The 15,790-nt window shown below is 47.1% G+C and overlaps 1 protein-coding gene across 1 annotated transcript in view; it reads left to right on the top strand.

Annotated features, from left to right (window-relative positions):
* WDFY2 (WD repeat and FYVE domain containing 2) overlaps window positions 1–8,985 on the top strand; it is a 123,150-nt gene extending 114,165 nt beyond the window's left edge. The window contains exons 9-12 of the mRNA XM_080925987.1: window positions 1,662–1,763; window positions 2,675–2,805; window positions 4,597–4,705; window positions 5,914–8,985. Coding sequence (XP_080782113.1) covers window positions 1,662–1,763; window positions 2,675–2,805; window positions 4,597–4,705; window positions 5,914–5,943 — 372 coding nt within the window. The 3' untranslated portion in view covers window positions 5,944–8,985. The remainder of the gene's footprint in view (window positions 1–1,661; window positions 1,764–2,674; window positions 2,806–4,596; window positions 4,706–5,913) is intronic.
* The last annotated feature ends 6,805 nt before the right edge of the window (window positions 8,986–15,790 follow it).

The raw sequence follows: 15,790 nt of genomic DNA, 5'->3' as shown, positions 1-15,790 counted from the left end.
TGTTACTGGGAGGTTCGTGGGCTGTGCAGGGGAGACACACCAGGAGTAAGAGCGGGTGAGTGGTGGGTTCTGAGGTGTTTGGTGCTGATGGGAACGTGGGCAGGAGCTGCAGGTAGAGGACAGTGCGGGGCTGGAGAGGGACCCTGTACAAAAGTCAGAAAATGCTCATTAACAAATAAAAACCAGGTCTGTGACTCAGGATACTACCATATATCTACAAAATTAATAACTTAACAAGGAATCTCCATGTTGGCAACATCTACCCTTCTGTTCTTCACATTCACAAACAGCCTATTAACACAAAATGGAATTCTATTAAATGTATTGATTTTTTCCCCTTGAATGTCCTGATCTTAGATACCAACTATGATGTATTGTGTGTGTGTGTGTGTGAAGGTGTGAGTGGTATGTGTGGTGCATTTGTACAGATGTATGAGTGTATGAGTGTAGTGTATGTGCATTCTGTGTATGTATGAGTGGGGAGGTGTGTGTATATATATATATATATATATATACACATATGATATGCTTGTGTGTGTTTATATATTTATAACTGTGTAGTGTATGTATGTGAGTGTGTATATTGTGTCTATATGTATATGAGTGTGTGTGGTATATGTGTGTGTGTGTTTAAATGAGAATATGTGGTCTATGTGTGAGATGTTTATCTATGTATGTGTGAGATGTGTGTGGTTCATATATCGTGTATGTGTATATATGAGTATGTATGTCATATGTGTGCAAATTAGTGTTATATGTGTCAGTTTTTTGTGTATGTGAGTATATGATTGTGTATGCATGCATATGTATGTGTAAGAGTTTGTATGGTGTATGTGTGTATGTATATAGTTGTGTGTAGTGTATGTGTGAGAGGTGTGTGTAGGAATGTATATAAATGTGTATAGTGTATCTGTGTGTATGTGAACTTATGCAAGCAGTGTTGTATCACAGGTCCAGTTCTGCCTGGACTTTCTATACCAGAACCTATTTTGAGCTCTTCCCCAACCTGCTATAGCTCAGTTAGAGTGCTTACTTAACAAGTATGATGTCCTATGTACAATCCCCAATACAGCACTCACGCAGACCCATGCACCAAGATGTATGCGTATGTGCACATGTGACATGCACACAGGACTCGCACACACATAAGAGCTGCTAAGGAATGTTTAGTGAAACATGATTTTAAAGCCCGTCTGCCTTATTTAGACTACTTATGGTGAGGCTGCATATATGTAATGTGCAGTTAGACCTCATAGTATGTAATTAGAGTGGGGACAGACTTTCTCAGCATGGTGGTGAGGAGCCTGCCAAGTGTGACCCTGGCCACTCCCTCCAGCCTCATCTTTCCAGCTGTCAGGTCTCACTGAGAACCCCAGCCTATGCCAGAGCCTCTGTTAACCTTCAGCGCACTCGCTTCCCTTCGGCTCCGGAACTCTCAGACAGTCTGGTTACTAATACTGTTTTTATGACATCTTCCCAGGCTGTGGTCATCTCTGTGATTCTAGCTTCTGTTTAGCCACCACTGTGTCCCTTCCTCGGGGCCTGACTTAACAGACCTTCTCTGACTACTTTGGGTTCTGATGAGTGTGTCAGCTCTGGGAGTGTGAGCAGTGCCACGTCTCACTGTGACTTCATTCTCACTCTGTGCTTTATTTGCCAAGACCCCCGAGTGGTTGGACAGTGATTCCTGCCAAAAGTGTGACCAACCTTTCTTCTGGAACTTCAAGCAAATGTGGGACAGTAAGAAAATTGGGCTGAGACAGGTAAGTGCCATGTGCTCTGTTCACGTTGTTGGAAGGGACTTAACCGTGGAATTGTGATCGTGGGAGTAGTGCCCACCCCCCTCCTAGTGCTTCGTTCTAAGTACTTGAGCAGTAGGTACAGTTTTAGAACTTAACAGTGTCTACTGTGGGACACCTTAACATTAGAGTTGTCACATTAGCTCATGTTAGTTCCCAGCCATGAAATTACACGAGCATGCTTACTTCTTAATTAGTCACTTTCCCTCCTGACTTGGTCTCAGCTGTTTATAACACTGATTATACACCATTTTCAAACCGTGCTTCTGTGGTTTGGTTTGGTCTTCCCCATGGAAATCAAATGTTAGGTCACCTAGGTTGAACACTGCTAAAGCTTCAAAGATATGGCCACTGGGGGCCTTCTGTGTAGCTCACGGCAACAGTATTTGAACAGGATGGAGAATGGGGGACTTCCCACAGGTTCCCACTCTGATAAACACCAAAGTCAAAGGGAGTAGAAATCTGCTGTGCCCCGGTTGCTTTCAGCACACTGTTGCATTGTGTTATGTTGTGCAGTGTGTGTGTGTGTGTGTGGTGTGTATGTGGCATGGTGTCTGCCATGTATATATATGTAGTCAGTGAGTTACTGGGGATAACTGCGCTCTAATCCTTTTAGCACTTTATAGTGCTGTCTATCATGTTAAATATTATTTATCAAATATAAACTAAGCCCTTCTACCTAAGACACAAATAAGTCCCAGTTTGGCTACTCACACTTGGTGACATGGCATCAGCCTCCTAGAGCTGGGACTATAAGACTGCTCCTATGGCCAGCTCTGGGGCACTCGGACCTGGTGTCTTACCCAAGAGCAGTTAGTGTATGAGTGTGCCAGGAGTGCAGCCAGCCACAGCATCCTGTTTCCCTTTCCTCCCAGCACCACTGCCGGAAGTGTGGGAAGGCCGTGTGCGGCAAGTGTAGCTCCAAGCGCTCTTCCATCCCACTCATGGGCTTTGAGTTTGAAGTGCGGGTCTGCGACAGCTGCCATGAGGCCATCACAGACGAAGAGTAAGTCCACACCGTGCACACCCTCACAGTGCGCCCACACCGTGCACCCTCTGGGTTACAGACAAAGACGAAGAGTAAGTCCCACACCAGGCATCCTCGAGGATAAGGACAGAGCCCAGCCTGAGAATCACACTCCAGAGAGATTCCACCTGCCTGGCTTGCTGGGGCACAGTAGAGACTAAAATATGCAGGAATACCACAAGACATTCCTGTGGTTATAAGAGGCAGGTGGAGAGGGGATGCGTTCAAAGAACTCCCTGCTGGGCTCTTGATAATCTCAGGGCAGATACTCAGAAGCAAAGCTGACTGCTTTCTCACTGAGAATCTCCAGGGCAGCCAAGACCAGGACTCACCTTGGTATCCAGGCCGGGGTCTTTACAGATTGATCAAGGGCTCCAGCAGTTGTTAGTTTCTGGGAAGAACGAAACCCGTTTCTCTAAGATGGGAATAGTCCAGATGCCCTCCTCTCTGCTGGTGTGTTCTGCCTGGTGTCCTGAGGTCTTAGCTCTGATTTGGGACAGACAACTCTGTGAGAATTGAAAACTATCTCTAGACACTAAGCAAAGGCACAGAAACAGTTTGCCACTAGTGGGTGCTGGTGGATAACCAGTCTCCAGTCCTCCCAGAACTTTGAAGTACAGTCAGATCACATCACCCTGTCAAATACACATCAAGATGTCCTTCCCAAAGTGGTTGTTCGTGTACACTGATTTTTTGCCTCTTGAACACATGATGAGATTAATGAGAATTCTAATCGTTAGAGAAAACTGCAGGGGCCTTAGAATCTTCATCTTATCAAGACAGCTCTGAGTCTAAGAAATTTCAAGTTAAGCTGAAATCATTTACAGTGATCATTTTACTACTGAAAGTCTTTCCTGTAGATTCTACTATAGCGAAGGGACGGCCATTTTCTGAGAGCTCACAGCCGTGTAGAGACCCTGAACCAGGATGAGAGGGTGCCTACCTGGCCTGCCCAGCTCCTCCGCTGGTCTTCTGCCTCTTTGGCAATCATGCCTCTAGAGGGCCAAGGCAGCCAATGGGCCTTAACTAAAATTGGCAGCAAAGCCACAGGCCAAAGAACACAAAACAGGCAATGCTGTATGTGTATTAAGATATTTATGTGGCTTGATACATAAACATATATATGCTGCTTGTGGAAGATTTAGAATACCATCTTAAAAACTTGTACTTGCAGTTACACGAGTGGGAAAGAGAAGAAAACATGGATAGCCTTCAGTTAAGCAGACGGTGGTGTCACTTAAACAACCACACCTTTAAAAAAAGATATAGGCCAAGCCAGAGTGTCTTCCTTCTTCCTAAACACAGACGTGGCAAAAGTACTGTGGTCTTTAAAAGACTTCTCCAAAGCACAGGTAGAGATTTTCATGGATGCCATTTCCTGAAGGATCTTGGGAGCTCCATTTTTTCTATTCTGGAGGCCGTAAGAATCATTTTACCTTGTTCTCCTTGTAAATTCACACGTGAGAGCCAGTGAGGTGGCTCAGTGCGTAGAGGCTCTTATGCCCAGGCTGTCACATGACCTCAGCCTCTGGATCCCACAGACAGCAGCAGAGAACCGACTTGTCCTCTGGTCTCCTGGTGCACGTACGTTCACACTAACATGCACAGGCAAGCACGCATACACAATCAGTAACCACAGCATGTGACAGATCACCAAGGCATGAAAGCAAGGGCATTGCTAGCAGCGAAGCAGTCGTCAGCCATTAGGCTAACCTTAGACTCCCGTGTCATCCATGTGTCCACCTCTTACTCTTGTCTTGCTCCTTCCAGACGGGCGCCCACAGCCACCTTCCATGACAGTAAGCATAACATTGTACATGTGCACTTCGATGCAACCAGGGGATGGCTCCTGACTTCTGGAACTGACAAAGTGATTAAGGTGAGATGTTCTGCTGTGAGCCTTGGACGCAGATCAGGAGTGTGAGGCTGTGTTCAGGTGTCCCTGGAAGTGGGCATTGGGAGCCTGCTGCATGCACCACGCCAATGCACAGGACAATTTACTGAGGCTATGATCTTTAAAAGACAGTAGCAGGACCTGGCTACCTGGTACGCACCTTTAATCCCAGCACTTCAGAGGCAGAGGCAGGTTGATCTCTGTGAGTTTGAGGCCAGCCTGATCTGCAGAGTGAGTTCCAGGACAACAGCCAGAGCTACACAGAGAAACCCTGTCTCAAAATAATGATAATAATAGGAAACTAAGGAGATAGTTTAGTTGATAAAGTGTTTTTGCAAGAACTAGACCTCATCCCTAGAACTCACATCTTTTTTCTTTTTTTTTTTTTTTTTTAAGTGTGGGCATGGTAGCAAATGCTTTTAATCACAGAGCTGGGGAGACAGAATCAAGTGTATCCAGGGGACTCAGGCAACCTGGCTTAATCAGCGAGCCACAGGTCTCAGTGAGAGATGCATGGCTCCTGAGGACCGATGTTTGAGGTTGTCCCGTAACTCCCATACAAGTAGACACACACTAGCGAGTAAGTCCCACGGGCACAAGTCACAGGAGTCACAGTGGGTCACAGTGATTGGGACCCAGAGAGGGAGGTACTACTCTCAAAGCTCTGTGAAGCAGAGCTGTGGTCTTGAACTAACTGGATGTTGGTTGAAGGCAGGACTGGAATCAGTCCCCAAGTAATGTGTAAGCCTTTTTCCTACCCAGCTCCATTCCTACCAAGAGTGCTTATCCAGGCCTGTAAAGTTTGTAACAACAGAGGCCTGGGACAGGGGGGCGGACTCTCTGTCACCCTGTCCTCTTGGAGGCAGCAGTAGAATGAAGTTGTTAGAAGTGACTTCAATCAAGGTTCAACTTGGAGGCCTGTCCCTTCCTTGCTGATGTCTTAGAGAATTGTTTGGAAGGTCACCCAGGCATGGGCTGGCTCCTCTCTCCCTTGGTGGATCTCATATGCCTTTCTTCTCCTTAGCTGGAGCAGCGTGTCAGCCGCCCTCATGTAGTCCAGCAAGTGCTATGTGCATTTGCTTGATAGCTGGGAACAAAACCAAAACATTGCTTTGAATTTCGCCCTTTCTGAGCATTGTTCATCCTCAGTACAGTTTGACCTTAATTCATCCTTGGCTTCTCTCTTCTTTCAGCTGTGGGACATGACCCCAGTGGTGTCATGATGTGTCTCCCAGGGACTAGGGGACGGTTCTCACGGCAGCAGCACTTGAGTTCAGCATCATTAGAGGAGGAGTGAAGTGCTCGTACGAGTCAGCAGAGAGACAGGCTCACAGAGAGTTTGCAGCCTCCCTCCAGGACGCCTCATTGTCCAGGCCACAGTAAAGAAGATACTTTTTTACCCAATGGTTTATACAGCCTGCCTGTGCTGCATTGTATACTGGAAAATCTGTGTGGATGTTTAGCTTCTGGATGTTAGCTATCTGTTCTGCTCATTGCTTTCTGTGTCAGGAAAAAAAGACAGAGAGAGGGAGACATCTTTAAAGGTATTGTGTCCTCATAAAGCGGTCTCCTCCTTCTCAGCTCGGCATGCACAGATGGTTCTTCTCTTTCCTTGAGATTTCCTCCACCGGCCTCTCTTGCCTCTCGCCACAGTGGATAATCACAGCTTGTCCCAGTGTTTGTCTTTCACGGCCTGGAATACGAGTGGGAAAACCATGTGTGTCCAACAGTGGCCTCAAGAGTCACCCGAGGAGCAGGTGTTGTCCGAGGTCCCTGCAGCTCTGCCGGGACGCAGGTCCTGTAAGCAGCCTCACCCTGCAGAGCCTGCCCCTCTCAGAATTCAGAGAGCCTTTGAGCCTTCTGTGATTTGGACTACGGAGATTTGGGGTTTTTTATTTTATTGGGTTTTTTTCCCTTTGTTCATAACACAAAAAAACAGAACTGTCTGTGCTCCAGAAGGAAGTGTCTTTCTGCGTGGCATTGCCTCTGTATGTGAACATGTATGACTTTAAGATTAGAAGCCTGCTCTCTTCACCATTCATAACCTAGTGTCTCTTTAGAAAACACAGGTATTTAAGCATCTTTATGTTAATATATACTTGCTATAAGGCCCGTGTGTGATCTAGACAGAGGTACTAAGAATGGCGCAGAACCTCCAAAGGGACTCAGTCCAGCCTGATGAGGAAGGATTCACTGGGACTATCAGTACAGGATTAAAAGTCGCCGCAAGCCTGTGCCGAGAAACGGGCCAGTCTCTCCAAGCCCTGTACACATCGTCAGAAATGTCACGGCATTGCCAGGTCACGGGCCTTCTGGGTAAACGGGCAGACTGCTCACCCTGCCCTCTCCCAGTCAGCCACCACACTATCACTATCTTACTCACTTCTGGCCTGACAGGGGCTGCCTGGCACTAGGTACTTGAATGAAACACAGTCCCCTGTGACTTTTGTTCTGTCCCCAGAGAAGCAGTTCCTTCCATGTCACCGTTGCTTCTCTTTGCAGAGAGAGTAATAGTCGCCATGCATGGATACCAACCGCCCTTAGCACTGGCGACCCAGAGCGCTTCCTAGGACCAGCCCTGCCCGTGGCCACGCACAATGTGAATGCATGACTCTGCCCAGGAAGTCACCACCACGATGATTAGGGCCTGGCCTGTGACATGCCACCTAGCTGCTAGGAGATTTTCCTGCACGGTCGCTCCATCACAGAACTTATGAGCACTAAAACATTCAAACATCAATGGTATGGTCGGTTGCTAGAGTCTCTGGCCACTTGGCAAGCTGTAGACCGAGAAGTCCGCCTGTCTGAACTGCACAGGGAAGGAGTACAGTGTTAGGGAAGCAGAGGCTCAGGGTCCAGCCTGTGTGGATCCCCAGCCCTGTGTAGGTTGAGTTCAGACCTTCATTAGAACACGTTACACTGTTGGGTGGCCACACAGCATTCTGGGCATGTCCCAGCCGCGGCCCGTCCTCGAGTAGCCGGAAATCAGAAGTTGACAGTGATGAAAACCATGGGTGTATACCACAGATCTGCCAAGGTTTCTGTGTCCCTGCCTCTCCTCCCCCTTACCTGTGTGGCTGTTGATGGAAAAGAATGTATCAGAAACCCATACATGCATGTGATACTGTGAATTCTTCCACCTACTGGTGCTGACAGGATCGGGCGTTGACCGGAGCCCGCAGGTGTGAGGGCCGGCACAGTACTTGGCTCGTGTCTCCTCTGGGTAAGAAAATGACACATCCGTCATCCTCTCATGTTTACACTTCTCTTTCCTTGCTGTGCTGTGGAAACCACAGCCCTAGTACCGGTAGCAAGGACAGCCATGTTGGGAAGCAGGGAGACTGCACACACAGCCTTTTCCTAGTTGGTGGATGAAAAGCATCTCTCAATATTAGTTTTTCCAAAGGAAAGAATTTAGTGAACTGCCTGGGTGTCTCTACCTTCAAAAAAAAAAAAAAATGGTTTTAGGATAAGTACTTGAAATTTTGTATCATTTTATAAAAGGACAGTTAACATAATTCATTTCTCATTTAGTTGTTTGAAATATTCATGAAAGTACAAAAATTATAAAGTTGGGAAGAAATGTGAGGTCTCAAAAGTCCCAGGTTAGTCACACCAGGCATTTGACAGAGATAAAGCATAAACGAGACTCGCGAAGAACATCCAAAGAGTAACGGCATCCGCCGTTAGCAGTGGCCTGTGGGCGGCAGAAGGCCTGCTCTCTGCCGGGGCAGGAAGTCTCTGGACTCAGGGTAGATATGTTTTATGTCACATCAGAGGGTGGTGCCAGTGATCTGTACACCGACACCCTCCTGACGGCTCTGCCGGCTGAGGGCTGCTCCTCTCAGTCTGGGCCTACAGCGTCCATCACTGAAGAGAGGCATCGTCCTCAGAATCTCAGCTACATTCTAAATATTTCTGTTTAACATCCCTAAGAAGCTTGAATGTGAGCTTTCCAGCAAGAGAATAAGTGCAGCATGTGTCTCAGGACGGGGTGTGCATTAGCGAGGGACCTCAGCTCTGCCTCTCCATAGTACAATACACATATATTTGTATGTAAGTGAGCTTGTTCACTAAGATTTATATTTTAAAGCAAAAAAAAAAAAAAAAAAGCATTTTCCAAAGTGCTCTTATTTTTCTTTCCCTTAAAATAAAGTTGGGTTGAGGCGGATCCTCAGCACTGATGAAACGGAACTGACGTCAGTTTGCTGCTTTGTCAGGCTGTCAGGTCCTACGGGGAAGCCTGTGTGCCCCTGTAAACTTGTTCACCTTGGCACCTCCCTCGGGGGGTTAGATCTGCATGGTCACCTTTCATCTTTGCATCCCACCGAAGGCCTGGAGGCTGGCACAGGCTTGGTACCCTCCCGTGGACTTCCCGCGCCACGGCCTGTTGAGAAAGATTTTGAAAAGATGGTCAGATCTCTAAGTGAGGCGTGGGTTTGACCACAGTGCTTACAGTCCCCTCTAGACCTGTGATTCCGGTCCTGTGACTGCTGTTTATCACAGGACTAACACACATGACCACGGGTCACAGAGCTGACCTCACGTAGGCAGATGAGGACGAGTCACTCTCTGGTCGTTTCCATCTAGGGCTCTGTTAGTTACTGCTGTGAACAGACACCGTGACCAAGGCAACTCTTGTAAGGACAGCATTGCATTGGGGCTGGCTCACAGGTTCAGAGGTTCAGGCCAGTATCATCAAGGTGGGAACATGGTGGTGTCCAGGCAGGCCTGCTGCAGGAGGAGCTGAGAGTTCTACATCTTCATCTGAAGGCTGTTAGCAGAAGACTGGCTTCCCGGCAGCTAGGATGAGGGTCTTAAAGCCCACACACACAGTGACACACCCACTCCAACAGGGCCATGCCTTCTAACAGTGCCACTCCCTGAGTCGAGCATTTAGAAACCATCACAGGCTTAGTAGGTGTGGTTTTAGAAAAAGATAGTGAAATTGTTGGTACCATCTAATTTTAAAGATACCTCAAAGTGTTCTCCTTCAGGGGTTGAGATTATCTGACTGGGGAGACATAGTGTTTAGGAAATTAAGATTGGTTCAAAGGGAATATTTCAAATCTCATTTAAATATATTGTTTTATTTTTGTTTTTTTTTTGTTTTTGTTTTGTTTTATTTTGTTTCTGTCTCTCTCTTGGTTCTTTGAAATGCATAAGAAAGTGATTTTTTTTTTTAAGGGAGAGCAGTTTGAGGTCTTTACTTCTGTATAGTTTTTATCTTTTAGATGCTTTTTGTTCATGGCCTATGTCGGTGTGAAGTATGGACCAAACCACTTACAATTACCATTGTTCTGGGTGTGCTTCTGGCTCATGGCACTTGTCTTGTATCTTAAGTGGCTTTTTCAAGGTATTGTCATTTGGAGAGAAGATTCTCACACAAGTGTAAAACTTCCTAACTGGACAGTGGGAAGGTGTCCGCCCCGCAGTGGTACCTGCCCATTGCTTCACTGTAGCCAGGTGCTTTGCACAGCTGCCACCTGGGGCCCACATCTGGATGTGGCTGCCACATGCTTCTTACTTTATGAGCATCTTTTTTCAGAAAAATCAGGAATTAGACTAGGCAGGGACTCAGCTAATTGTGCAGTAAGCCTGAAGCTAGAAGCTGGAAGGGGTTTCTCTGTGGTGGTTTTAGCCACGCCCTCTGCAGCTGCTGTGCCCTGTGCCCCTGGACTCCACCCCACGCTGTGATGCCAAGATGACTGGCTGTCCTGTGCAAGTGCTGCATAGTGCTGCGAATGCTCCTCTCCTGTTTCCCACTGGCTGCCCTCCAGCCTCGTGTGTGTGTGTGTGTGTGTGTGTGTGTGTGTATGTGTGTATGTGTATGTATGTGTATGTGTGTGTGTATGTATGTGTGTGTATGTGTGTGTGAGTGCGTGTGTGTGTGTGTGTGTGTGTGTGTGTGTGTGTGTGTGTGTCTGTGTGTGTAGCCATTTCCAATGTACTCCTGAGCAGTGGCCTCTGTGGCTTAGAATAAAGGGTCAAACACTTGCCTACCATCTCGGTCTCTTCGTTGTCCAGCGTGATTATATAAAACTAGCAGCTCTTACTTTCTCTACCCTTGTGGCTTCGGCCCATCTGGGAGGGATGGGGAAGTTTCCAGGCTGTTCGCTCGCCACCCGGCTACACAGACCTTGAGAGGAGTTGCCATCTTAGGTAAGCCACTGTTGACCAGCCTGAGGTCAGCACTCAGCCATGGGCTGCAGCCATGAGTTTCTCTTTAATGTAGGGTGCGTTCTCCATGCACGGGAGAGTTTCCAAGTGAAGACCCCAGAACTTGAGGAAAAAGAGTCAGGAATCTGATTGGCCCTTAAAGTAGACAGAGTTAGAAATCTCGTTGATTCTTAAGATAGAGTCAGGAACCTTGTTGAAAGCTCTAGAGGTCCATTTTATAGAGAAGAAATAAGTACAAAGAAAGAAAGGCTTCCTGGGAAAAAGAGCTAGGGAAGGGTGCTTCCTAGTGCTCCAAGGTCCTGCCTGTCCTGCCTCATGGTACCACCCATGCCCAACACAGCAGGAAACCCACGTTTTCCTCACACAAGAAACAAAGCCATAGATACACGGTTTGGGCTGTGTCCTCTCCCCAGCCCCTCCCCCCGTGGCTGTTCATCTGGCACATACCCTCCAAACAGGTCTATCCAGGGATGCCCCCTCCTCAGTGTTCCCTGGCAGTTGGTCAACATCTGAATGTCTCCAACTACATGGAAGAGCAAGGTATGTTCAGTTTAGCTTGAAAACCAAGAAGTTGTGCAATCAGATTCTAAATGCAGTGGCTGGCTTCACTCCAACTCTCACGTTACCGAGAGAAGCTGAAATGTAGAGAGGGTTTTTTGTTTTGGGGTTTGTATTTGTCTCCCCCAAAGACCAGGTGCTTGAAGCTTTACAACTAGGCCTCATTTAAGTTGCCCCTGTAAGTTTATAGTCACAGACAGGCACAACCAGGCAGAGTGCAGCCTTCTGCCTGGGCACAGAAGCAGCTGCCCAGTGATTAGCCTGTGGCCTCGGGTGTCCCCTCAGACTGACAGCGCTAATAGCCTTATACTTAGGATATCTTAGAAAGCCAAATAAATGAGAGATTTAAACATGAAAAACCCCGGTGCCTCGGTGCTCTGTCAGAGTCTCGCATGGGAACAGCACACGGCCAGCATGGCCAATTACTCAGGCATCAGATCCCAGCAGAGAATTTAGAAGATGTGGAATGTACATACGTGAGTTAATGTTGGCGATTTCAGGATGTGCAGTGTCAGGAGCTGGGGACCTGGGCAAGAGGGACCGAGTATCTCCCACAGAGGAAGAATTGAGAAGAAACTCCTGGGCCCAACCCTACCTCCCAGTTTCAGTGACAGGTGACTTTCCCTAGAAAATCTATTTCTGCACACCCCAGATAAAAAGGGTAATGGCAAACCAGAGAAAGGAGCCCACCGAACCCAGTGAAGCAGCAAGTTTAGTGGTAACCCAGAGAGCTTACTGACAACTGTGCCACAGATGCCCTCCTCCACCCCAGTGACCACTACTTCATATATCCTGGGGGCCAGAAGACACTTGGAACCCCTTCCCCATGAGGGGATGTTAATGGAGCCAATCTTGTGAGGGTCTCATGTAGATAATCACACCTCTGATTTCTGCCGAGAGGGATAGATCTCTGTACCTTGTCTCCCAAATGGTCAAGAGTGTCCTCCTCGTGTGGATCACAGGGAGCTATCAATATGTCTAACAAGCCCCTGAGCTGGTGTTAGGGAACCTTTTTCTCCCATTCTCCCTTCATGCAAGTCTCCAGGCAAGGAAGAATCTCCCTGCTTTAGGAGATTTGCAAGACTTGGCCCCAGGGTTATAAAAGTAGCAGCAATTACTAGCAAGAGAGATTCCTGGAGCTGAGCTGCCTGCAGGCAGTCAGGGAACTCCAGGGGCTAGAGTGGGGTTTTGGTGGTGTTGCTGTTGTTTGAATCACCCATGCCCTGGTGCATGCCTCCAAACAGACTCACTGGTTCACTGAGCTGACATTGTTCGTGTAGGTGAGATTATTTCTTGGAACTGTCAGTCGGTGCCCCATCTAAGGAAACAGAGGTCTCTCCCCAGGAAAAGTCACACCACCAGTTCACTGGGATATAGGCAGCACTGATGTATACTTTATCCTAGACGAATGCTGTTGGGCCATAGATCCTAGGACCTGTGTGAACGGTTAGAACCCACCTATCTCAAAATCCAGAGGAAGGCAGGGAGAATGGGCAAGGAAAAGAACCTGTTATCTGGAACGGGCAGCTCTCACCTACAATCTGAACACTCAGAAGTCTACAGACGGCTCATTGGTCTGTGACCTGCCTGAGCTATCTGTTGACCCTACCCCCTCAAAATAAAATGATCCCAGATGTCTTCATTTGATGAGTTTTTGCCGCGAACATTTACCAGTGGAGGGAGGGTTAGGACAAACACAGGCTGGAACACCAGGGTTATAATTCTATCTTCCTTCACCAGTGCTGTGATGAACAGCTTCATTTTCCATCTTTATCCCTTGGGGGAAATCTTAGAGTGTCTTGTCTGTTCAGGCATTAAATTTGCTAACATGCCTTGGCTGTCAACACACCTGCAGTACGTGTGAGAGCCTGGCTCCCCGAAGCTGTGACGATAGTGTCCCCCACCCACAAGCTGCCTGAGGTCACCGTTATATGAGGTCATAGTTGGCGGCAGATCCAGAGGAGAGCTGTGCTGTCTTCCAGCACTGTTCATACAGCCTTCTTCCTGCTTCCAGATAATTCCAGCTGTCTCATCTCTGTGCACCCATAGTTTCCCAAGTCCTGGGTGGCATTAAGGTGACCCAGATGGCTTAGGCCTGCCTCCGTCATGTCAGGCCATGTGCAGTCATTCTGCCTTAAAAATAACCGTGCCCACCAGGACACTGACACACCGGTACCTGCTCAGCAGTGCACAAGGCAGACTGGGGGTGGGGGGCAAACCTGCTTTTGAGGATGCAGTTCTCTCTTCCCTGTTAGGCCCCCACTCCATGGGAGGCAAAAGCTGGTCAGCCCTTGTTAAACTGGTTTTAGGTCATTTCAGAGAGATTCAGGCCTATGACTGCTGCACAGTTATTTTTAGATGAAACGTAAGTGGCTCAGCCATGAACGGCTACAACACACCTGAAGTGTTGAACCTGCCAGAAGGTACTGAAGGAAGAGGCTAGCCAGGTTCACTCAAGTCTGGATCCATAGCTTAGAGCAAATGACAAAGTTCCCCAAGGTATGGGGTGGGGGAGGGGGCTGGAATCAAGTGCATTAGGCAAACCCCTGCGCAGCTTGGCAAGGGCTCTGTCTGGTACATGCTTCTTGATTCCACGTTCTTCCTGAAACATCTTTACCCATCAAAGTTAGACTTAGATCCAGAATTGGGTCCTATCTCCACTGGAGGGTGCAAGGGTAAGCAATGAGAGCGGGTTCTAAGACACTGGCAACTTGTTTGCCGGTCCCTCAGCAACCCCTGTGCTTGTTCTTTGCTGTTCGTGGAGATGGGGGTGGGCATTTGCCCAGCTTGCTGTTCCTCAGAGACCAGAGGAATGGGACCTCAGAGGAAAGGCTAGCATTGAACAGGCAGGCAACTAACATGGGAATTTGCTCCTGCCCCTAGTCATTAAACCCCTCCCACTTTCTCCATGAAACCTCATCAAGCTCCTCCCACCTCCCCAGGAAACCTCATCAAGCTCCTCCCACCTCCCCCATGAAACCTCAACTATATTCAGGCTGTTGTCCTACCCTGATGGCTGACCATGCCCTACAAGAAGCCCAGCTCTGGTGGCCCAGTAACTTGTGTGCTGCCTGTTCTCTGGGACAATTAAAGAAATACAGCCTTTCAGATTGGAAGTTGAGACATAGCCTGCCTGATATGAGAGGGAAGGGTCAGCGAGCAAATGTAGGACAGCTTAGGGTGACAAGAGCAATGTCTGTTATAAACTTAGGACGATTTATTAGAGCTTAAAGGAGAAGCCCAGGGCAGGCGAGCTGTAAATCTTAGATGCTGTCCAGAGGAGAATGGGGGAAGAAGGAAAAGACCATGTTAGAGTCACTGGTACAGAGGTGGCTACATGGTAGGGGAGGAGGCTTCAGAGGAGGGTAAGGCCCAGAGTATCAGGAGAAGCAGACTTTGGTTCTGGTCAGGATCTGAAAAAGACAAGAGAGGGAGGGAAGGAAATAGAAAAATTGCATAATTAATATGTTAAAATCTCTGAGGCTGAAGTCCAGTCCAGTAACACAAAACCTCTACCTAAATCAGTCTACATTTGGTGATGGTTACACAGACTGGCTTAAAGAACAAAAACATGTACAATCAAAGTCTGTCTGAAAGTGCTCATTTTTGACGAACATTTTTATAATCGATATTTTGAAGCCCTTATCTTGTGCTTCAGCTTGTGTCTTGGCTATTCTAAGAGGCAATTTATAGCTGTAAATGCTTACATCAAAAATCGGAAAAATAGCCTATTACTAACTTAGTAGCACACCTAAATACTCTAGAAAAACAAGAAGAAATGATACCTGAGGTAATCAAATTTGGGGCTGAAATCAAAATAGAATAAATAGCAATTAAAATACAGCAATACAAAAAAATCAATAAAACAAAACATTGAAATCAACAATTAATAAATGGGAACTCATGAGACTGAAAAGTATATAGCAAAGGACGCTGTCATTTGAGCAAAGTGGCTAAAGGATCGGACAAGAACTTCACCAGTTCCACCTCTAATAGAGGATTAGTATCTAGAATAGATTTAAAAAACTTTAAAAACATGAACATTAAGAAAACAACCCCAGTAAAAATGGGGTACAGAACTAAACATAGAGTTCTCAAAAAAGATGAAATACAAATGGGTAAGAAACACCTTCTTTAAAAGATTTATTTATGTGTATTTCATGTGTACGAGGACTTTGTGCGCGTGCACATCTGTATACCACGAGACAACATCAGACAGTGGTGAGCTGCCAGACAGTGCTGGGAATCAAACTCTTATCTTTCAAAAGAGCAATGAATGCTGTTCACTACTTCTTCGGCCCTCAAAAACACTTAAAAAAAAGTTCACCATCT

The sequence above is a fragment of the Micromys minutus genome (assembly GCF_963924665.1).
Source record: "Micromys minutus genome assembly, chromosome: 12".
In the NCBI taxonomy this organism is placed as follows: Eukaryota; Metazoa; Chordata; class Mammalia; order Rodentia; family Muridae; genus Micromys; species Micromys minutus.
The sequence above is the reverse complement of the archived record's forward strand: the minus strand, read 5'-3'. Positions and strand labels throughout refer to the sequence as shown.